Source organism: Hydra vulgaris, chromosome 13 (genome assembly GCF_038396675.1).
Source record: "Hydra vulgaris chromosome 13, alternate assembly HydraT2T_AEP".
Taxonomy (NCBI): domain Eukaryota; kingdom Metazoa; phylum Cnidaria; class Hydrozoa; order Anthoathecata; family Hydridae; genus Hydra; species Hydra vulgaris.
This window is the reverse complement of record NC_088932.1, coordinates 50202146-50226945: the sequence shown is the minus strand read 5'-3', so window position 1 is coordinate 50226945 and position 24800 is coordinate 50202146. Positions and strand designations below refer to the sequence as shown.

Genomic DNA, 24800 nt, shown 5'->3' with positions numbered 1-24800 from the left:
TGACATTGCTGTTAAAGGAATGGTTACTGTGTACTCGAAAGACCTTTGTTCTGATTTTCCAACAGAATTTCGACAATTTATGTGCTGGTATAAAGAACAGAGAAACTACGAAGAAGGATCAAGTGCACAGAATCAAGTTGATTCAAGTGCTCAGAAGATGTTTAAAATGCTGCACAATTCTGGTGTATATCAAGCATTTCCAAATACTGAAATAGCACTCTGGATCTATTTATGTCTAATGTCAACCAATTGTTCAGGAGAACGTTTGTTTTCTAAATTGAAAAGAATTAAAGATGCAAAACGATCAACAATGGCTCAACGGCGTCTTTCTGTACTTTCACTTCTGTGCATTGAAAGTGATTTGCTCAACAAGGTCAACTTCAAAGAACTAATTGACAAATTTGCAGTTATAAAAGCGCCAAAATTTTAAATTATGTAGTTTTTGCCTAATAAATATTCTTTTTTAAATTTTACTTTTCTTCTTTTTGTAGGAAAGTCCGTATTATCTGTATTTTCAGGCCACTTATTAAAATGTGCCTTAGGGCCAACAAAGCCTTAATCCGGCACTGCAGTTAGGAACAGATTTTTTGAATGCAGCACAGGTCACTAGTCACAACAAGGTTAAATTTTTGATGTGCAATTTGAGATGCAAAGGATATTTATATTTTTTAAATATTTCTTGAGGTGATATTCTAAAATCATTTTTGTTTGATTTAAGTTAACTTTGATTCAATAATTTATTTCATGTAGCCCCCAAAGTCTGAAGAATTTCAGGTCGGCACAAGAGTGTTATCCATGGCCAACGTCAGATTGGCCAAATTTTGCTTTCAACTTTTTCCATTTTGTTATAAAATGGTAAATGTTATAAAAGCATTGTTATAAAAAAGTTTTATTGAGATTATAGTTCCAAAGTTGTTTAATAACAACAACAAATTTTCATTTTTTATTTATTTTCATCAGCTTTTTAAATTTTTTAGTTTATAGAAAAAATATTCAAATGAAACATTCGAAACACAAATTTAGTTAATGACCACTAGGTGAAGATATTGTTAACGGCCAAATATATAAAATTACTAGAGTATTAATCAACTGTTTGAAAGCTGCAGGATTTAAACTCCATTTTTCAATAACTTTTCAGTTGACATATAGCAACTTGTTTAGAGTTTTCTATGTGTAACTTCTGATAAACTTTCTTATCTTAAATAATATTAAAATATCCGTCGACAAGTAAATGTACGGTTTTACCTAATAAAATAAATAAATATTAGATTTTAAAACTTAATGACATAACAATCGGGCTAAATATCTTGTAAAAAAGTGCAAGAACAACAGACATTAGAAAGTTTTATTAACTTTTAAAATAATTAATGACCTTGCTTATCATGTTATGAATTAATTTAAAAGGAAATGAAAAAATGAACTAAAAAAAAAAAAATTAATGATTTTTTTTTTTTTAATAAAACTTGTCTAACTTAAAAAAACAATATATTTTATTAAAAATTTTAAAAATAGGTTTAAACTTGTAAATTTTGTTGAAACAAATTCAAAAAAAAAATGATTTTAAAAGGTTTTTTTTATTTATTGATTTTACAGATATTGGATTTCAAAGCTTACCTAAATTTTCAGAATAATGACTAAATGTAGTTAAAAAGCATTTTTAAACTTGAAAATAAAACAAAGTCTATATAATTTTCAATAGGTATTTCACTTTGTTATTGTTTATCGGCTAGTTCAGAAATAAAAATGATAAAATAGGTATAATAAACATTTCAGCATGTCTAAATATCATTTAAAAGTATACAAAATCATTTATTATACATATCATTTAAAAGTATATAAAATCATTTATTATACATATCATTTAAAAGTATACAAAATCATTTATTATACATATCATTTAAAAGTATACAAAAATTGATTTTTGTCATTTTTGTTTTATATTTTTACTTAAATTCAACAAGTATTCATGTTTTTTTATTATTATAAATCTTTATCTAGTATAGTACCTAAAAATAAAAACAAAATATAAATTATTATTCATGAACAGTCATTACCCTTTACTTTCCCATGGATATTTTATATTTTGAGGTACTTTGCTGAATAAAAAATTATAATTAAAAAAAATGTTTGGCTACCAAAGGTTTTGGATGGAAATAAAGATTGAAAATAAAAAAAAATCAATATTTGTCTACTTTTGAAGCATGATATTTAACAATGAAATGAAATAACCAGGGGAAAGTATTGACTATGTTTTAATTTCAAGTTAGAAAATGCATTTGTCACAATTTGATCAATAATACTAAAATACTTGTCAAACTTTGAAGTCCTGTATCTAGAAAACAAACAAATATTCTTGAATTAATCTAGTATGAATAGAAACAACAAACAAAAAATAATAACAATTTTAAAGGTCACTATTGAGCTCTGTCTGATTTGTATAAAAGATGGATATTGATAAAAAGAAATTATGTAAAATATATGTTGTTGTTTTTTTTAAATATATGTTAGTTTTTTTTTATTAATGCAATACCCCATAGGTACTTTTTATAAATATAGTAGATAAAAAGTCAATGCCCATTTTTAAAAATAAATTTTTACTATAAAATCAGAGCTTTAGCCATGTAAAGTCACAAAAATTTAGCATATCGACTTGAATTCTGTTTTTTTAGTTAGATTTTGAAACACTTTCTCATAATTATGTTTTTATTTTTAGGTTCTATACTATATGAAGTTTTATAATAACAAAAAAAATTATGGAATACTTGTGGATTAAAGTGAAAATAAAGATCAAAAATGACCAAAAATGAAATCAAATTTTATGTACTTTTGAAGCATGAAATTTTGACAGGATAAAATACTTATTTTATCATTTTTAGTTCTGAACTACTATAAACACTCTTTTTCATTTTAGTTCTGAACCAATAAACAATAATCAAGTTAAATACCCATAGAAAGGTATACAATTTATTTATTTTCAAGTCTAAAAATGTTTTCAACAACATTTAGTCATTATTTCTGAAAATTTAGTCATACTTTAAAGTCCAATATATAGAGAACCAACAAATATTTTTTTTAAATATTTTGGAATAAAGCTTTTAGTATATATAGTTAAAAAATACATATTAAAAAAGCAACAATTTTAGAGGAGGTCACAATCAAAAATTTGTATTTTTGCCTGATATATATATTTCTTAAACGTCGTAATAGCATAAGATTAGTAATTATTTTTAAAAATAACACGATGTTTTTTATTCTTGACATGTTTTGTAAAATTTATTTACATTTTCAAAAGATTATTTTACAATAATAACTCTGAAATAAATATTAAAAAAAACGTATATATAAACACAAAAAAACGTATACAGGTCTTTTACAAAAAATTTTTAGTTTTATTTCCTCTTGCTACAAATTTGGATTTGTTCGTTGTTTGATTGATCGTACATTTAAAATTAATAATTTTTGGGTTGGTTTTGATAAAGATATTAAGAATCATTATTAGTTTTACAAAATAATAAATTTCCACAAAAAATTATTGAATATGAAATTAAATCCTATATTGATAATAAAATGAACCCATCTGATTCTAACATTGTTAATAGCTTAAATATAAGATACTTTAAGCTTCCATACATTGGAATGTACTCTAATTACACTAAAATGAAAATTTCAAAAATTGTTCATAAATATTGCAAGAATGTTCTAATAAAATTAATTTTTACTACTAATAGACTACAATATTGTTTTTGCTTAAAAGAGTCACTTCCTAAACTGCTTAAATCTCATGTTGTCTACAAATTTTCTTGCGCTGGCTGTAATGCCAGTTATATTGGAGAAACCTCCAGACACTTAGCAACTAGAATAAATGAGCACCTTAAAAGTGATAAACAATCTCATATATTTAAACACTTAAATTTATCTCTTAATTGCAAAAATTTGGCTAACTGTGATTCTTTTGAAATTTTGGATAATGCCCCAACCAAACACAAATTAAAGATAAAAGAAGCCCTCCACATTAAATGGGAAAGTCCCTCACTTAATAAACAAACTTTACATTATGCTATAAACTTATCTATTTAATTTTACTGTCAGTTTATTTATTTATTTTTTTGACAGTTGGTTATTTTGATTGGTTATTTACGAGTTATTTTGTAATAAATATATTGGTTTATTATGTATAATTTTTTGTCCGTTAATATTTCTCTGTAAAGACTTCTATTTTTTAATATTTATTTCAGATTTTTTTTATTATTGTAAAATAATCTTTTGAAAATTTAAATAAATTTTATGAAACATGTCAAGAATAAAAAACATCGTGTTATTTTTAAAAATAGATATATACGTGACATCAATTTTAATCTCAATAAAAACTTTTTTCAAAAAAAAAGTTTCTAGGCTTTTCTACACGCGGATCAATTCTAGCAAGGAATGCTAGTGAATTAGAGCTGATAAATTTTTAGTTTCAAGAGGAATTGATGTTATTCATTGTTTAATTTTACTATAAAATTATAAATGTTTGTTTGTTGTTGGTTGTGTGTATTTTTCTAATTTTTATAGCCTGTTTCCTTTTCTTTAAATAAAATAGAATAAATGGACATGTAAGAATAAATGGACATGTAAGTGTATTTACATAAATTTGCGTATATTTCAGTATATTTTATATTTCTCTGTATCTATATGTATATTTTAATTTGGATAACAAAAATAAGGTATAGAAAATAGTTAAACAGAATATAGAAAAAAGAAGTAGAAAGTAAAAAAAATTATATAGGAAGTTGTCAAAAGAATGTTGTGTTATGCTTCTTTTTAAGGTGTCTGAATATATATTTTTAAATTTGTTATATATTTATTATATATATTTTTAAATTTGTTCTTAAATGGTTTCATCTTTTTTATTAGTTTAGATAAAAATATATTAACTGACATTGCCAAAAAATATAGATATTGATAAATCCTAAATTAAATTGTTATAGGTTTTTATTTTAAAAATTGTTATTTTGAATAATAATTGTAATAAATTATTTTAATTTTTGTTTATTAATTTTTGATCTCAATGGTAAACCAGTGGTTAAGCTAATGAGTTTAATAGTAGAGGTTTATGTATTATATATATTCTAAATTAATTGCATTTGATTTTTTTTTTTTAATATATTGCTTATGTTAAGGCATTTTGATTTTTTTTTCTTTTTTCTTTTAAATAGATGAATAAAATTGTTTTATAGATAAGAAACCAAGTAAGATTCAACATTGTGTTTTTATTACCAAATAATATCTTTGTTATTAGGATTGGAGGTTTTTGTTGATTTTTACTTGAACATTATTATCTTTTTGTTGATGTTTACCACTTTGTAGTTATGTTTACCACTTTAGACTATAAATATTTTGATACTTTTATTTAATTTCTTTTCTCTTTTTTTTTTGGATGGTCAATATTAGGCTTAAATAAATTATTAGAAGAAATACTATTAACTTAAAAATAATTGATAATTTAGTGAAACTATTAGAACTAGGCAAGCTGAAATTAATTGTCATCAAAATTTAGGAAATGCTGCTTGGTAAGAAGAAATTAATTTATACCTAAATTAGAACATCATGGTTAGACGAGTTGAGAGTTATCACATAAATAAAAGAGATTAATCATTCTCAAAATGAACAAAATACTGCTAGACAATCAGAATATGTTGTACAGCAAGAAGTGATACTATTCTAGATTATAATTATTTAGGAGAAATGAGCCAGATCTATCAGCATTGCTTTGCTAAAAAATTTCTTGATAAAACACATTTTTATGTTGCCATAATAGAAAGGTAGTTTTGCTTCCATTCTCACTGTTTCTGCAAGATTTTTTTTTTTTTTTTTTTTTTTAAACATCTTCGCTTCCAACAAGGCTGCAAGCAGCCACTAATTAAAGTTGGAAGTTACTGGAAGAGAAAAGATGAAGATTGTAGAGCAAGATAACGATTGACGGACGATTTAAAAGATTGCAAATTATATGAATCAGGAAAGCAAGATGAAGGAAGCGAATTCCAAAGAACTGATGTTCGAGGAAAAAAACTAGACGAATAAGCGTTTTTGGAGCACTTAGGAACAGTCACAGAAAAAGGATGACACTTAATTGAATGACGAGTAACACGAGAATGAATTTTAGTAGGTGGCACAAGAGATGCTAGCTCTTTAGAGCAGTGCCCATTATAGTATTTGTAGAAAAGAGAAAGAGAAGCAACATTACGACGATGTGATAATGGTTGAAGGTTGGCTGCAAGAGCAGGTCCAACTATGTTTACAATGCGTTTTTGCACCTTGTCTAAAAGAGAAAGGGCATCATTAGAAGATTCGCCCCAGATATGGCAACAGTATTCCATACAAGGCCGGATTTGAGATTTATAGAGATAGAGAATAGAATCTAGAGTAAGAAAGTGGCGAGCTTGATAAAGAGATGCAACCTTAGCAGATGCTAATTTTGCAACCGATTTAATATATGGTTTCCAAGAAAGATTCGAAGTAAGAGTTAATCCTAGAAGATGAAGAGTAGGTGACTCATCGAGTACATCGCCGTTCATAAATATAGGAAGATCTAAATTATTGCGATAACGATTGGCTGAAAAAAATTGAGTTTTATCTGAATTAAAGTTCACCAGCCACTGTGAGCCCCATGCTGTAGCAGAAGTGAGATCCTTTTCAAGCTCAAATGCCCCCTCCAGGCAATCAGAGGGTGTTGGTTTCTTATCACGACAAGAATAAATGGTAGTATCATCAGCAAACAATGCCACCTTAGATGTGAGAATATCTGGAAGATCGTTAATGTAAATTAAAAAGAGTATAGGGCCAAGGATAGAACCTTGAGGAACCCCTGAAGTTACAGAATAAGAAGAAGAGTGTTGTCCATCAAGGACAACTTTTATGCTACGATTGGAAAGGAAGGATTCGATGATCTTAAAGATGTTGCCGGATACACCATAAGAAGAAAGCTTATGGAGAAGACCAGCATGCCAAACTTTATCAAACGCTTTTGAAATGTCAAGAGCGATGGCCTTAACCTCTCCACCTTCATCTAATGCACGATAAAACCTGTCAGTTATTACTGTTAGCAAATCAGCTGTAGAACGAAAAGATCGAAATCCATATTGATGGTCAGAAAGTAAGTTATTAGATTCAAGATGAGAAATTAAGTGTTTGTTAATTAAAGATTCAAAAACCTTGCTTATGATAGGAAGAAGACTTATGGGACGGTAGTTAGACGAATCAGATCGCTCCCCAGAATTTTTGAAGATAGGGATAACAGATGCGGCTTTCCAGCAGGCTGGAAAACAAGACTCTGATAAGCACTTGTTGAATAGTTTTGAGAGTATAGACGACAGCTCCGGAGAACACTTCTGCAAGACAATAACAGGTATGTTGTCTGGGCCACAAGCTGTAGAAGAGTCTAGGCAGGAGATCACTTTAGATACAGATGCTGGAGTGATATGAATGTCAAGCAATGGATCAACCTGTTTGTTGGCAATATCAGGTAGAACGCAATTAGTGGATCAGGTATAATATCAGGTATAATATCAGGTAGAACGCATTTAGTGGCAATATCAGGTGAACGCAATTAATTTACAAGAAGTTATATCATAATTCCAATATCAATTTTTGTCTGTCTTTATTTTCCTTTATTTACTGATAATGTGGTTTAACCTATGAATCATAGGCTGCCATAATTTAAAATGTGGTCAAGTTTTTCATTGTGTAGGTAATCTTAGGCCAGATCAAGATATTCCCCTAACATTATCAACTGTATATCTCTGACCCACTTGCAGCAGTAAATTTTAGAAAGCAATAACATCGCAATCAACTTTGCTTACATAATTTAATGTTTCAAACTTAACTTAGTTTCAAATTTAACGTTGCAAACTATAGTTAGTGAAGTTGCTGTTGTATTCACTGGAGATGGTGCTGCACCTGCTTCCAGGGAAGTTATTTACCCAAAAGGTCATTTAGAAGTTTTATTGAGAATGTCAGCTAACTTAGATCCTACGGTTTATCACTTTTTTTCCCAAGAGATGGCATAATTCGTGCACAAACCTGAACATGCAACATTGGTTAGAAATTGTATCTCAGTTTTACAAAAAATTTTAAGTTGAAATATAGTCTTTGATTAGAAAAGATCACAATTTGTATGATTCTTTTATGTTTACTTATCATTCAGTTGTAACAATAGTAATATTATTGGTAATATGTTTAATGATAATAGTGAAATTGAAATGGATAATATTAGGCTCAAAGTTATTAGTGTAAATGGTAATAGGTGACTTAAAAATAGTTGTTGTCAAACAAAAGAGAGAGATCTAGGTAGGATAAAATTAATTGTTGAAATGTAAGAAATGCTGCTCAGCGAGTAGATAACTTACTTGAATTCAGTGTCAAGCAGTTCAAGAATGAATTCTTAACACTTGAATTCAGTGTCAAGCAGTTCAGTGTCAAGAATTCAGTGTCAAGCAGTGTTAATGTCTGTTAATTTGATTTTACTTTAGACATTTGAGAACAAAGTCAAGAATTTTTCTATTTATAGTATTATTATTTATATATTTATAGTAATATATTGAGTGATTTATAGTATCTATATTTATAGTATTATTTAGATTAATAACAGTTTATAACAACAATTTATAAACAAACAATTAATAACATAAATGATTTAAATATTTTTAATATTTCAAACATAATTATGTTTTTTTTTTTTTTTTAGTTGCCTTTGTTATCACTTGATTAGCTTACTTACTGTTGAAACATGGTTTCAATTTTGTAAATTTAATATGATGTTAAGTTTACTCTATTAATCATTAGTCAACTGTTAGAGAGAAGCTGGAACTTAATTAAGAAATGCTGGTAATTTACCTTTTAATCAAGGTAAAAATAACTTTGTTTACTGGTAACATAATAAAACCAATAATACTATTATCTATTGGGTGTTTTTTTTTTACTTTTTTTTAACATTCTACTTTGAAAACACTTTCTTACTCTGCCTCTCTTTTAGATAAGAGGGAGAATTAATAAAACTTATGCAATTACTGAGCTCTTACGTATTTCTTAATACCACAATGAAAAATGATCAATTATAAGAAATATCTTACGAGTTGCTTGCTATTTTATATAATTTTTCAAATTAATAACTATAATTGTTCCTTGATTGTTCAAATATTGTAAAAAATAAAATCTTTTTAGTTCAAGTATATTAGTTAATCAAATATCTTATTAAGTTGTGGTGTTATTACGTTGTGTTGTCTATCCTTTTTAATATCTTTTCTTTTTTATTTATTCTGGAAACACATAGTAATGTGTGCTTACAAATATCTTGCAATATTGCTATGCAATACTGTTATTGTGTTTTGTCTTGATAGAACTAGGCTGTTATAGCTATTTTTTTGTTCTTTATTTTTTCTGAAATATTATTATCCTAATTCTACTAACAATAAAATGCAAATACTTTTGTAATTTTTTTTTTCAATTCTTTTTTTTAGGTATTTGCAGGCTTTACTTGATTTTCCTTTACTGGTACCTGCTGGGTTGTGACAGATTTTAAAAAGAACTTAGCTGATGTTAATGCAGTTTTTATGTTGTTAACTATAAGTAATGACATTGCTGATTGGGAGTCAAATTTAAAATGTTATTTATAGATAAATTTGTATTTAATTCTTTAGATAATATATCAAGTTATTAATGTGTTTTTATTGTTATAAATGATTTAATTACTAATAACCTGTATTACGGGTTGCTTACTGCTAGTATAGTATAAATATTACAATAATATTTTTATGAAGTGACAATGTAAATAGTACAAGACTAATTCAAAACAGAGACCTTGTAAGAAAATGTACAAACAAAATAATAACTTAATTTTCTAAAATCTAAATTCTTAAGTTATTTGTAACTTAAAGTAGGGTTAACAATTCAAGCATTTATTTTGTAGATATTTTAAGACATCATAAAAAACCTTAAAAAAAAACTTCTTTTATAAAAATAAAATACTAATTTAAAATATCATAAATCGACATTCTCCAGGACTATTTTTTACACAACTATTTTACTTAAATGGACTAAAACTAAGATCAAGAGGCTACAATTAATTAGAGTGGTCAAGCCAACAGAATCATATTACTTCACTAGATAAAATATTACTAGATAATAATACATCTATCTAGATATACAATATAGATAGATAATATATATCTATACCAGATAATAATAATATAATAGTAAAATATTAGCAAAAATATTACTTCACTAGATAAATAGAAACATAACAAAACAATTACCAGCTTTTTGAATATAAATTTTACATACTTAATAAACTATTAGTAATTTAATTAACTTTTGTTAATTCCCTTTTAAAACCGTAACATTGTATATTTGCTGAAAAATCTGGCACACATTTTTGATAGTCACTATCAAAATTTGAATCTTATGATAAAGCATGAAAAAATGTAATAGGGATCTAATGGCCTTAATTGTATGTTCATTAGAAAATGAATGATGTATGTTTCATGTTAGAAAATGAATGCTTGTATCTTTATATGTTGCTTGCCCCCCTTCCCCTTTTGATTGGTGCCACCCCAAACCTCTCACCCTTACCTTAGGAAGTGTGTGTGTGTGTGTGGGGGGGGGGGGGGAGGGGAGAGGGTCCAGACCACCGATTTCAGGCCTTGTTAAGAAGCATTACGCAGCTTGCTTTTTCTGTGAAAAGGCAGTTTGCCTACGCGTTCAGCAGTTTTGCGCTACGCAAAAACTTTTATCTTTTAGAATATTTAATCATCTTTTGATGTTGTTAACGTGACGTTTATTCAGAAGAAATAAAGTAAAAGCATTTAACCGCAATTGTAAACTAATAGATTTTTTGTTAAAGAAACAGTTTGCTTAATAATTTTTTTTGTTGTTGTTAAAAATTAGTTTAAAAAAATAACGTGTTTTAAGTTTTATCTTAAGGAATTAAATATATAAATTCCTTTTTAATATAAAAATTATTTTTTGTCGTAATAGTTTAAAAAATGCACGATTTATTGTGATGTAAATATTTTATTAATAAGATATTTTGTTAATTGTTAATTAAATGACGTAAAGTTTTCATGACGTTTATTTAATTATGAAAATAAATTATGATCACAAATGTTATTGGTAACTGATAAATAATAAAAAAAATATTTTTTTCAAAATAAAATTTAGTTCATATTTGAAAAAATAATAAAAATGATTTTTCAAATAGGAACTTAGATTTTATTTGTAACTTTAGTTATAGTGAGGAAAAAAAACTGATTGTATGATTTTTAACGCATTATTTAAATAACGTTACGCAGCGAAATCTCGTAACAAGACCTGCGATTACCTATAATAAAATACAATTTAAAGAAATAATGGTTTCATTTTGAAATTAATTTAGATATTTAGATATTAAGTATCTAAATATCTAAATTAATTTAGAGACCTTCATTTGAACCATAATGAAGGTCTCTAAAAAGTTACTGCCTCCTTTATTTGTGCCCCTACCTATTATAATGAACAGGACAACCAACATATCTTTCTTTTTATTAAGGAATGACTTATAATTAGTTGAACCCTTCACATAGGCCAGTTGGCAGAATAGAGGGGCACTGGTTTCTAGTAACTTATTTAACTGTTGATAATTGAAAACTAGGGTTATTTAAAAATGCTGGCATTTTTGGTGTGGATTTGACAAGTTTATAATGTTTGCATTTTTAGATAGCTGGGTCTAATAGTCTTAAATGCTGTTAATCTTAGATCAAAACAAAGTGTTAGAAAAATTTACAAGCATCTCAAAATGACTGAAAATTGGACTTTTTAAGCGAGTGGAGATTTAGCTTTTAAGTATATTTGAGTTCTAAACTGCAACTAGCTGCCTATATTTTGCCCATTTATTGCAGACAGTAGTGGCTAATCAGAAAACTTATCTGTAAAGACTTGTAGATGAATAGAATAATGCTACAGTTTGTTTCATTGTGGTATATTTTAGCAATTTTAGGATTTTTTCCAAAGTTGAGGAGGTCATAATTTTTTTCGAATTTAACACAAGTTAATAAAAACCACTTTTTTAAAGGGAGAACTATCTAGAAAATATTTCTTAAAAAAATGAGACACTTGTTGAAAGTGAGAAACAAGTTATACACCTCTAAAGTAGCCTGTTTTAACCATTTGTAAATCGAAGGAGGCCACTGTGTCATGTTTCTAAGGCTATAATTTCCGAACCGTTGTACTTGGAAGTCTGAAATTTCAAATTTAACCCATTTAAATAATGCACATAACAATATGTAAAATTCAGAAAAATCAAAGATGGTGACCCATAGGCCATTGGTTAAAATATAATGATTTGACCCTTATCTTGAAACTTAAAGCTTATGGTATAAATGGACCATTACTTTGTTGGATAAAACTGGGTTTCCGCTGAAGGTGGAGTTTCCCAAGGCTTTGTCCTCTCTGCATTTTTTTCTCTTTTTATTATTTATGTCAACAATATCCCTGAAGTAATCAAGTCAAAAGCAGCACTTTTTGCTGATGATACCTAATTCTTTTGTTCTCTTGAAAATACTCAATCTCTGCACGAATTATAAAACAATATTGACGCTCTTGTTCTCAAAAATGGGAAATAAAATTTAACAATGATAAATGCTCTGTACAATATATACACTATGTATGATTTAGATCAAAACAAAAAGTCAGCATTAAGCCTACAATTTATGAACAGGATTAAGGTGTTTACGCAGACTCGAATTTATTATTTTCAAAACACATAACTATTCAAGTCAACAAAGCAACACAAATACCGGGTCTGATAAAAAGATTATTTTATATATGGTGAATTTAATGCTCATCACACTGAATAGCTTGGATCTAGTGTCAGCGACTCTGCAGGCGTTAAGGCCCACAACTTTTGCCTTTCTCAACCTCTAACTCAAACAGTCAACTTTCCAACTTACTTTCCAGACAACCTGAATCATTTACCTTTTCTACTCGACTTATGTTATGTTTCTAATCTTAGTCAGTGCTCAGTTTTTCCACATTCACCCTAAGGTGCTTATGATCACAATTTGATCTCTCTAAAACTATTATCTCATCCTTCTTTATCATCAGAATCCCCCTATCATCAGAATCCCCCTATCATCATACCTCTTACAACTACCATTAAGCTGACTGGGATAATACCATAAGCAAGGTTTTTGAGTCACCAATTAACAAGTACTTAATCTCTCATATTGAATCTAAAATTTTGTTCTGCAGCTGATTTGCTAACAGTAATAATCGAGAAGTTTTATTATGCATTAGAAGGAGGTGGAGAGGTTAAGGATATCACTCTTGACATTTCTAAAGCTTTTGATACAATTGCTGGTCTGCTTCATAAGTTTTCTTCTTATGGTGTATCTGGTAACATCTTTAAGATTATTGAATTCTTCCTTTCCAATTGAATTATAAAAGTTGTCTATGATGGACAGCACTCTAATTGGACCTGCTCTTCCAGCCAACCTCCAATCATTACCACATTGTTGTAGTCTTGCTTCTCTTTCTCTTTTCTACAAATACTATAATGGGCATTGCTCTAAAGAGTTAGCGTCTCCTAAGCCATCTACTAAAATTCAATCTTGTGCATCAGTTCTTGAACATCAGTCCTTTGGAATTTGCTTTCTTCATCTTGTTTTCCTAATTCATATCAAACGTCAAATGGAAAATGTATTAGGAAGATCTTCTAAATGAGTTAGTTCAGAAGATCTTAATAAGTTCGAGATCTTAACGATCTCGAACGAGTCTTAAACAATATTTCATATGAACAAAGACTATTGGCACTAAATATGACAAGTGCAAAATACAGACTGATTTGTGGATAATTAAATCTAATAAATGTCTTCAAATGGTGCAATAATTATAATCATGATAAAAAAATTTTTGAAATGGATAACCAACTCATTACCTGTGGTCATATATTCAAACTAAAAAAATATTCCTCCCACTTAAATATGCGTACAAACTTTTTTTCTATAAAAATAATTAATAAATGGAACTCTCTTCCTAATGAAGTCATAAAAGAACCTTCACTAAAATAATTTAAGAAGCAAATATCAAGTAATATCTTAACTTCATAATTTCTCAACAAATATCTCAAAAACAAATAGCTTCTCGATAACTGAAATGCATTTCTTTTTATAATAGTTTATATAAAAACTGACATTGTTAAACTTTTATATAACCAGGTTGACAGACATATGCATATACAATTTTTTATGTAAACCTTTAAATTAAAAAAAAAAAAAGAATATGTATACAGTTGAATCCTGTTAACTTGGACTGTGAAAGGGTCAGGGCTATTCTAGACCATGTTTTTCAACAGCATTGACGGTATTTGGGCACCATTCAAATTCAGAAGTGGAGGACATTTTTTTTTTTACAGCAAATATTGTTTTTTTTTCGCAAAAAAATGCCTACATAAGAGAATATCCTTACGGCTGGCATCGGCACGGGGTACCGCTGCCAAAATTATAGAGATATATATACATTGTCTGACTCATTATGATGGACTTTTAGAAAATGCCTACTTATTGAGATTTTGAGATTTATCAACACAGAATGACAGATTAATGATTTGAGTATTTTAAGACCACATGTAATATGTTTTATCCGAATTCTTGTTTAGGGAGACTTGTATCCTTACTCTTTTTGCAGAAGTTTAATTTTTTTTTACTTCTAAATATATAGTGTATTTTTCTTTTGACTATCCATACAATGTTTGCTTTGGAATGCCATACTTATTTGATAAAAATACAGATAATTCTCCTTTGTCGATTTATTATAGTATTATGTATTTTTCTATTATAGTTCTGCTTATAGAACTACAATAGAATTTAAGTATTGAAAGTTTTGTTATTATATACAACTATATGCAATTCAAATTAAAATTCCCAGCTTAGCAAAGTTTTTTGCCAAAGGGACCCCAAAAAACATTACGAGTTAGCGAATAATCTGACTGAATATAAATACAATATATAGAAGAAAGCAAAAGATAATTAGTAAAAACTTTTTAAAAAATTGATTGATGAAAAATTCTTTTTATTTAGACAGAACATTGAGACATAGAAAAGTGACATACGCCTTTGAAATATAGAAAAAAATTTATGCTAACGATACAAAGATCTTAATAACAATTTAAAAAAAAACAAAAATGTAGAAGCTGTAAAGTAGAAATGTTTTAGCTGACTTAGGTGAAATTTTATCTATATTCTTTGTTTATATAATAATATCTCATTTAAAAAAGAATCATTAACTTTGTAAACTGTGTATCACTCAATATCTAAAATTACAAACTTTGTTGTTTTGGCAAAAACAAAAAGGTTCATATTTTTTTGCATACATCTATAATTTAAGCTTATTTAACTAAAAAATTAGTTTAAACTAATTTATCTTGTTTGTATTTATCTTATTCTTTTATTGTATATTTTAATTTGGTTTTCATTTTAATAGTAATGTCAATTCTGCAGCAAATATTGCTAAAGCACTTCAGTGCTTTTGTAGTCAACATGCTGTAATTTGGCATCTCAGTTTATGCCATACACTAAACTTAATATCTAATGAACACATATGTACAACATAGTGTTACTAAAATTGCATTAATCTAATGCTTATCTTAACACAAGAGATGTGTTCAATCATTTTTATAGAATGGAGATATAAAATTAATAACATGTTAGATCTTCAACACAATCTAACAAAACACATATTACTAAGAGCTAGGGTGACCAGAATACTCTTTTTTACAAAGGAGAATGTAGCAACAAATTAAGTTTAATAAGTTTTGATGTTGTGCTATCCTACAAAAAAAAAAGAGTATTCTGGTCAGTCTATTAAAATCCCAAAATTATGAATCCCTGTTTATTTCCAATAGCCTTGGATCAGAAATTGGAAAATCATAAAGAATGCAAAAAATTTATGTTATCTGTAATGGTAGATGATTATGATAATATAATAAAGGCAACTATAATGGTAAATTAAGCATTCTATTTGAATATTAATGTATAACTTAATATGTAAAATCTATGCCTTGACTTATTATTTATTTAGTGTGAAATAAACAAAATGAAAATATATATATATATATATTTTCATTTTGTTTTCATTTTCATTTTTTCACACACACACACGCACACACACACACACGCACACACACACACACACAAACACACAAATAAATATATATATATTTATATATATATATATATATATATATATTTATATATATATATATATATATATATATATATATGTTATATACAATAATAAATCTTTCTCAATATTTAATATACATAATATGACAAAACTTACTTCTCCAGAAGACACACTTTTTATTAAATTATTTGCCACTTTCTCCATAACAAAACTGTAATTGTTTTCTGAAAATGACAACTAAGAAACTATATGAAATGCAAAATAAGGACATTTAATACTCAAATACAACAACTTTTTTTTTAAATTAATAAAGGAAGGTTTGTCGTTTTGTAACACAAATCAAATAAATCTTCAACTCAGGTAACCTTAATTATTTAGAAGTCTAAGATTCTTAATTACATAGCACTTACTTGCATTAAGTTACATAAACTATAATTATATATTCTTTAATATTCTTAACTATTTCAAACATTCAAGATTTGACAAATTTATTCAAAATTAACTTTTAAGGTATTTCAAAATTAACTTTTCTTTGAGAATGTACCGAAATTCGTGACTTTTAGGTCAATCCGGTTCCGGTCTGAATAAGACGTGTGACGTGTGACACAGGCTTCGTAAATTAAATAAAAAACCATTGTCCAACAGGGCAATTAAGAACTATGGGTAAACATTGATAAAAAAATACGAAATTCTTAAAAAATGCAATGTAATTTTAGCGCTCTATTATAATTTTATTTTTTCGCTTACTGCGCTCTCGTTAGCGGAGTTTTTAACCAGCAGAAATTTTAATTGAAAGAATAAAAAAAAAAAAAAGATTGCTGCTCTATGCCAAATCCACAGTCAATGTAGTAGAACTTCCTTGTAGAAGCAGGCTATAAGATAGTCGATGTAGTAACACTTCCTTGTAGCAGCAGGCTATAAAATAGCCGATGTATGTACTAAAGCCAATTAATATTCTTTGTTTTTTTTAAAAAGTTACCACTTTGAGCAAGTTACCACTTTGAGCAAGTCTCAACGCGAAAGCGCAACAAGCCATAAAAATAAAATTATTTTAGACCGCATATCTGTAGGCTTGCGTAATTTTATTTGCAGTAATCACTTATGTAAAGACTTCTAAACGTTTAGAAATATTGTGGTGCAAAAAGAGTTGCTATCCAGTTTTGGCCAACAAACAAGCTCTTTTTTCATCAAAAATATAACCTGCCTCCGACGATAGTATCATTTTTAATGTTTCTTAACTTTTAAATAGTTAAAAAGTATATGTTGCCTAATTCAGTGAATATTTCAATTTTAACCTAAATGTAAAAATACAAAAACAAAGTAATAATTTTAAATATAAAAATTATGCAGGTGAAAACTTTCAATAAATAAAATTATTTAAAATAAATAAAGACGATATATATATATATATATATATATATATATATATATATATATATATATATATATATATATATATATATATATATATATATATATATATATATATATATATATATATATATATATACTCATGCCAAATAAGTATGCTTTGCAAAAATTGCGATGATTGCAGTCTGGAAACTGAAAAGCCCTAAAACTTTGGCCACAACTGGCCCAAACAAGAGAGCAATAAATTGATAAAATATTTTTTGTACTATTCTTAAATAAATTTATATTCATTGATAAATTCTATATTTCATAAAATAATCTTTTAGTTTTCAAAAAAATGACCTTATAAAATTTGTAACCCCCTCAAATTGAGGGGGTTCAAACTTTGTCTAGTCATAACTTTTAAACACTAAGAAAATATTGTATGAAATTTAGAATTTATTGATGAATATAAATTTATTTTAGAATACAAACAATATTTTATCAACTTGTTGGTCTCTTGTTTGGGGTAGTTGCGGCCAAACTTTTAGGGCTGTTTGTTCCTAGACTCCAGTCATTGCAATTTTTGCTAAGCATCCTTATTTGACATAAGTATAAACATATCAAATTTAGAAGTTTGTTCCATACATAAATATATATATATATATATATATATATATATATATATATATATATATATATACATATATATATATATATTATATATATATATATATATATATATATATATATATATATATATATATTTATATATATATATATATATATATATATATATATATATATATATATATAGACCACTCATTTTTTTTTAAAAAATTAATTTTAACCTTATTAAAAATTTAATTTTGAAAAAGGTAAAAAAAAAATAAAAAAATTTTTAGAAAGAATTTTTTATGTATTTTATATTTATTATAAAAGAATTTATAACTTTTTTACAAAATAATGTTAAAAAATTAAAAATTGACTAGTAAAAAATATAAATGGGAAAAAAAATTGGACAAAATTTTAGGACCAGTTTCAAAAATATTTCAAAAAGCAATAAAAAAATAATTTAGAAACGTGTTGTTCCTCCATTTGTTTTCAAGCACTCTTGTACTCGTTCTGGCATTGAATTCATTTAAGTTTTGATTACTTCATCAGGCAAATTTTTCAAATGATGATAGATAGAAGATTTCAAATCTTCTAAATTGTAAAGTTGTTCTTTACCAAGCTTGTGATCAAGCCACGACCATAAATTCTCTATTGGATTCAAGTCTGGTCTATTGGCAGGCCATGGAAGCACTTGAATTTTATTAGAATTGAACCAATCGCTAACAACATGCGCTTTATGACACGGCGCAATATCTTGCTGGAAAATAAATCCATCTTGCAACTGCCATAAATCAATGCTAGGAGTAAGCGAGTTTTCCAAAATATCGATGTACCTTTCTTTGTTGAGTCTACCATCGAATAAATGAAAAACGCCAACTCCACAGGCACTCATACAGGCCCAAATATATATATATATATATATATATATATATATATATATATATATATATATATATATATATATATATATATATATATATAATATATATATATATGCATATATATATATATATATATATATATATATATATATATATATATATATATATATATATATATATATATATAAAAATGATTAAAAGTTATCGAAGCGAACAGACGTATTTTTTTCTACAGCGTGTTTAAATTATTATACAAATATGGAGATTTCAATTATAAACATTAAAAATAATTACCAACAAACTTAAAAATATTAACGGACAGAATTAAAAATTGTTATTGTTTATGTAAACAATAACAAATCTAATCATTAGATTTGTTATTGTTTTAGACCCTATCACATTAGACTAATGTGATGAATATTCAAAAAGATATAAGTGACCTTAAAACAACTCTAAACTTCCAAGAAACAAACCTAATGGAAAAGATTGTACAAATTAAAAAGTGTTTTGATAAGGATTTAAATATTTTATACAAAAAAACGATCGATTTAGAAAACAGATCTCGTCGAAATAATATACGAATAGATGGAGTTAAAGAAAAACCTAACGAAACATGGAGTGACTGTGATAATACAGTAAAAAATATTTTCAAAAAACAACTTAAACTTGACAGCGAAGTAGTAGTAGTAGTAGTAGTAGTAGTAGTAGTAGTAGTAGTAGTAGTAGTAGTAGTAGTAGTAGTAGTAGTAGTAGTAGTAGTAGTAGTAGTAGTAGTAGTAGTAGTAGTAGTAGTAGTAGTAGTAGTAGTAGTAGTAGTAGTAGTAGTAGTAGTAGTAGTAGTAGTATTTAAAACTGTAGCTGTGTTAACAGCGAGTGAGTTAAAAACTCACTTTGACAGCTTTTGACAATCTAAAAATATACAAAAATTTACTAAAGATAATAATGAACAAATTAAAAAAAATTCATATCTTGGCACAAACTTGGTTTGCTCTCTGCTGTATTTTCTGCTGTGACCTCTGCATGATTTTGAAAATACTGGTTTGTTTAAAAGGTCTACTGCTTTAATCTCATTAAAAATCTTAAATATTTGAATAAGATCTACTCTCTTCCTTCTTTCTGACAATGTTGTTAAACCAAGTATCTGTAAACGGTCTTCATACAGCAAGCTTCTTAAGTTCTTTATCATCCTTGTCACTCTGTGTTGCACCCTTTTTAATATTTCAATGTCACCTTTGCAGTTTGGTGACCAAACTGGCGCTGCAAATTCAATCAGAGGTCTAACAAAAGTAGTATATAGTTGCTTGAGAAGATGCTGATTCAAATGGACAAAAGTGTTTTTTATCATTCCCATTATTGCATTAGCTTTTGATGAACACGCTACTATGTGTTTCTTCCATTTCAGTGATGTATCGAAATTTACACCAAGATCACGTTCATGCGTAGAATTATTAATTTTTGACCCATTTACTATGTAATTAAAATTTATGTTGTTTTTTCCATATTGCATAACTACACATTTACTTTCATTCAGTTTGATTAACCATTTTTCTGACCAATCTTCTATAATATTTAAATCTCTTTGAACTAATTTTGCGTCCTCAATTGAATATACAGCTGATAAGATTTTAGTGTCGTCTGCATATATTTTCACCATATTTTTGATTTTTTCTGGCAAGTCATTTATGTATGTTATGAAAAGGAATGGCCCCAGAATGGATCCCTGTGGAACGCCACTAGATACTTTTTTCCATGTTGACACCGCTTCACCCTGGACAACTCTTTGAATTCGATTATTCAGAAATGCCTCAATCCAGTTCAAAAATTTTCCTTTTATTCCATAAGCATTCAACTTTAATAAAAGTCGTTTGTGTGGCAATGTATCAAATGCTTTCGCAAAATCTAGCATTATAACATCTACTGGTATGTTTTTTGCTAGTTTCTGTGTGATAAAATCAAGTGTCATTAAAAGATTTGTTGTACACGATCTCCGTTTTACGAAGCCATGTTGGCATTTTGAGATTATATTATGGTTGTCAAAAAAATTTTGCATTTCATTTCTTATAACTCCTTCAAATACTTTACATGCTATTGGTGTGATTGACACAGGTCTGTAGTTGGATGCGTTTAGCTTACATCCTTTTTTGAAAATTGCAGTCACATTTGCTGCACGCCATAGTAGAGGAAGGTTACTTGTATTGTAAGATGATTTGTAGATTAATGTAAGTGGTAGTGCCAATGATTTTGCGCAATGCTTTAGTAAAATAGGATGTAAACTATCCACACCACAAGCTTTGTCTGTATTTCATTTTTCAAGACGATTCTGAATATCTATGTAGTCGTATTATCGTCTAGATCAAGTGTGCAACTTATAAGTTTATCTGCTATTTCTGGCATAATGCTGCTTTCGTTTACAAAGGCGCTGTGAAACTGGTCGTTTAGAATATCTGCGATCTCACTTTGGTCATTTGTTACAGTACCATTAGAATTCAAAATGGCTTTTATTGATTGCTTAGTATTTCTCTGACTGTTTACGCATTTAAAAATAAGTTTTGGATTAGATTTTGATTTTATAATCAGATTTCTTTCATAATCTTTTCTAGCTAATATGGCTTCTTTGGATACTAATTTTGTTATTGTTTTGTACGCATTGACTTGTACTGCATCTTTCCATTTGTTTGCTAGATTTATGTATCTTAGATCTTTTTTCATTCGTACTAGTGCTCTAAGTTTATTACTAAACCATGGATTTCGTTTGTGTTTATGTTTTGCATTAACATCAATCTTTGGTATATATAAATTACTCAGATAGTTTATGTGTAATATAAAAGTATCATACATTTGTTGTGTTGTTAAATTGTGAAAACAGAAGCTCCAGTTGATCGAATTAACTTTTATGTCTATTTTTGTGTAATCTCCTCTGGTGTAGTCAAATTTATATTTTGGTGTTCTGCTTGTCTGGTTTATGTCTAATTCAAGTTTAAATGTAAGTACTAAGTGCCCCTTGTTTGCACAACCCAGAATTTCATGTGATTGGAGCTCATATATTCTGTTACTATCTTTGGTAAAAATCAAGTCCAGTGCGTTCTTTACCTTTGTGTCTGACAGTTGAAAAGTTGGAAAGTTAACGTGCTGAATTAAGAATTCGTCATTTATTATATCAATGAAAATGTGTTCTGTTGAAATTTCACTGCTATTTACGTTTTCAACATATCCATTATTCCAGGTAATGTTCGGAAAATTGAAATCTCCTAGTATTAGTATATCTGCATACATTTTAACATCTACTTTAGTTTTGGCATTGTGTATAACTTGTCTAAAATCATTCATGTCTATTTGTTCGTTTGGTCTATATATACATCCAATGAGGTATTTAATATTCATAATTACAACGACTGCCCATATTTGTTCTACTTTGCTGTCCTGATTACCAATACTTATTTCATATGATGTGAGATTGTTTTCAATGTATAAGGCAACTCCACCACCTTTCCGTCCATCAGATCTATTTTTATTGTACACCCTGTAACCTTCTATCTGTACAATGGATGAGTTTTGAAACCATGTTTCAGTGATTCCAGCTATACTAGCTTTTTTTAATTTACACAAGATTTTAAATTCTTCCATTTTATTGCCAAGCGATGTTGCATTCGTGTATAAACATTGCAGGTATTTGCTAGTACTGCTTAGTTCTTTTTTTATTCTCAACGTTACATTTAAACTTGACAAGTCCGGTTCCACGTATAGCATATCGAAAGGGATCATCTTGTCTTCTTGCTGCATTTTTGGTGTCTCTTAATTTTCTGAGCTCCATATTTTCATATTGCTCTGCTTGTGTCATATCTGTTGAAATATAAACTCCTTTGTACTGTGGGTTTGTTTTATCCCCAAGTTTCTTTGCCTTGGCTAATATTGGGTTTCTTTCTGACTCGTCACTTAGTATAACTAATATTTTTTCCTGACGTGCTTTTGGTGGTTCGGTTTGTAGGCCTGCTGTTGAGCTTCTTTGAAAAAATTTCAGTCTTTTGACATGTACTGGGTTGGTGACTGCTCCTATATGATTTAATATTTGGCTAACTTGTTGCTCAGTTTCTGCTTGTTTTTCCTCATCAGTCCCATTCGATGTTGCTGGGATTGCTGATATGATTAAATTTTTCTTTCTTTTATTTCTTTCTTTTTGTTCATTTATTGCTGCATTTACTAGGTGTTTTTTCTTGTTCTTTACCATTGATGACCATGCAACTGGTTCGCTAATAACTGTCTTTTCAATTTGTGCTTGTTTTGTTTCATGTTTTGTCATTTGTGTTCTCAATTGTATGTTTTCATTTTTTTAGTTGATTTATTTCCTTTACATAATCTGATTTATACAAATCTAAAATACTTTTATTTGAGTTTTTCATTGTTTGTATTTCAGATGCATGCTCAGCTAGTGCTTTGTCTAACGTTGTCTTTGTGACGTAGCTTGCCAAAATTTGGTCAAGCATCGCCTTGGTGAGGTTTGTCATTTTATTATTATTACACAGGGAATAAAAAGTCCAATATCCAATAATGTTTATGTAATATAAACTTTGATTTTGTGTTACCAGTTATTATTTGTTATTGTTTTTATTATTATTAAATTTCACAAAAAAACGACTGCCATCTTTAAAATCGGCGAAAAGTGGTTGTGGAAAGAGCGCATCGAGTAGACTAATCAAGAGATAGTAAACTACCAAGAACAATAGTTTTGAAGCTATTAAATTATCAAGATAAAAACAAAATTCTAAAGGCCGTGAAAAACTTGCGTGTAGCTGGTATATTATTAATGAAGATTTTGCGAAAGAAACTATTGAGAGTCGTAAAAAGTTATGGGAGGAAGTAAAAAGACTACGCAGTGAAGACAAGTACTAAAGTACAAGCTATTACTATATTAAAATATGATAGAATTTTTTGCAGGGAATTTAGAAACCCAAACATTATGTTTTAAAAAAAAAAATTTCTAAAAATAATTGCCCCTTAAAAAAAAAAAAAAAGCATGGCTGGTACTAGTGATTTGAATCCATAAGTTTCAACTTTTCTGAAATAAATAATAATGAAAATTTAAAACCCGATATAAATTTTTTCCACGACACGCTTATGGATTGCTCATATCTCTATCCAAGCGAATTAGAAGGGTTTGTTTTTAAAAACTTTGCGACAAAAATTTAAATAAAATTAGAATTCTTCAAGTAAACATTCGAAGCCTTAATAATAATTTTGAAAAACTTCTCAATTTGTTAGAGGAAACAAAAAATTGTTTTAATATAATTTGTTTTACTGAAACGTGAATTTCGAATAATTTAAATAATACTTTAAACTTTTATATTTCTCATTTTAAATTAATTTCTCTTCAGAGATAAACGCGGCGGAGGAGTTGTTATATACGTAAATGAAAACATCATGTTTATCATGTTAGGAATGATTTAAGTATATCTGACGGCGATAAAGAAATTTTACCAATTGAAATAATAAACAATGAATCAAAAAACTTATTAATAAGCTGTTGTCATCGACCACCCGACGGCGTGAGTGAGAACTTGAGCATTTTTTTGAACAAAGTATTTTTAAAAAAGGTATTAAAGTAAAAGAAAAAAGATTTTTGTTTTTGGGGACCTAAATACGAACTGTTTTCTATACAATAAAAATAATAAAATTAAAAACTTTTACGATTCTTTTTTCGAAACTGGAGCAATACCCTTGATTAATCGTCCAACAAGAGTAACAAAAAACTCAGTGTCTTTGATT

The 24800-nt window shown here is 27.7% G+C and overlaps 2 protein-coding genes across 2 annotated transcripts in view; both read right to left on the bottom strand.

Annotated features, from left to right (window-relative positions):
- Positions 1-16450, bottom strand: part of LOC100204118 (prostamide/prostaglandin F synthase) — a 32694-nt gene extending 16244 nt beyond the window's left edge. Inside the window, exon 1 of the mRNA XM_065816565.1 lies at positions 16351-16450. Coding sequence (XP_065672637.1) covers positions 16351-16398 — 48 coding nt within the window. The 5' untranslated portion in view covers positions 16399-16450. The remainder of the gene's footprint in view (positions 1-16350) is intronic.
- Positions 16451-19918: 3468 nt separating this feature from the next.
- LOC136089977 (uncharacterized) lies at positions 19919-22664 on the bottom strand. The gene is made up of 3 exons (XM_065816080.1): positions 21497-22664; positions 20021-21335; positions 19919-19949 (listed from the first exon to the last, which is right to left on the bottom strand). The coding sequence occupies exons 1-3, from the start codon at positions 22662-22664 to the stop codon at positions 19919-19921; spliced, it is 2514 nt and encodes an 837-aa protein (XP_065672152.1).
- Between the last annotated feature and the right edge of the window lie 2136 nt (positions 22665-24800).

What these genes read in the sequence shown, in the direction of transcription:
- LOC136089977 (XM_065816080.1), bottom strand. Translation starts at nt 22,664, where the DNA reads ATGGAAGAATTTAAAATCTTGTGTAAATTAAAAAAAGCTAGTATAGCT. An exon ending in TACTGTAACAAATGACCAAA is followed by an intron (nt 21,336 to 21,496) that starts GTGAGATCGCAG and finishes AATGAAATACAG; the next exon opens with ACAAAGCTTGTGGTGTGGAT. An exon ending in TACAGCAGAGAGCAAACCAA is followed by an intron (nt 19,950 to 20,020) that starts GTTTGTGCCAAG and finishes GTATATTTTTAG; the next exon opens with ATTGTCAAAAGCTGTCAAAG.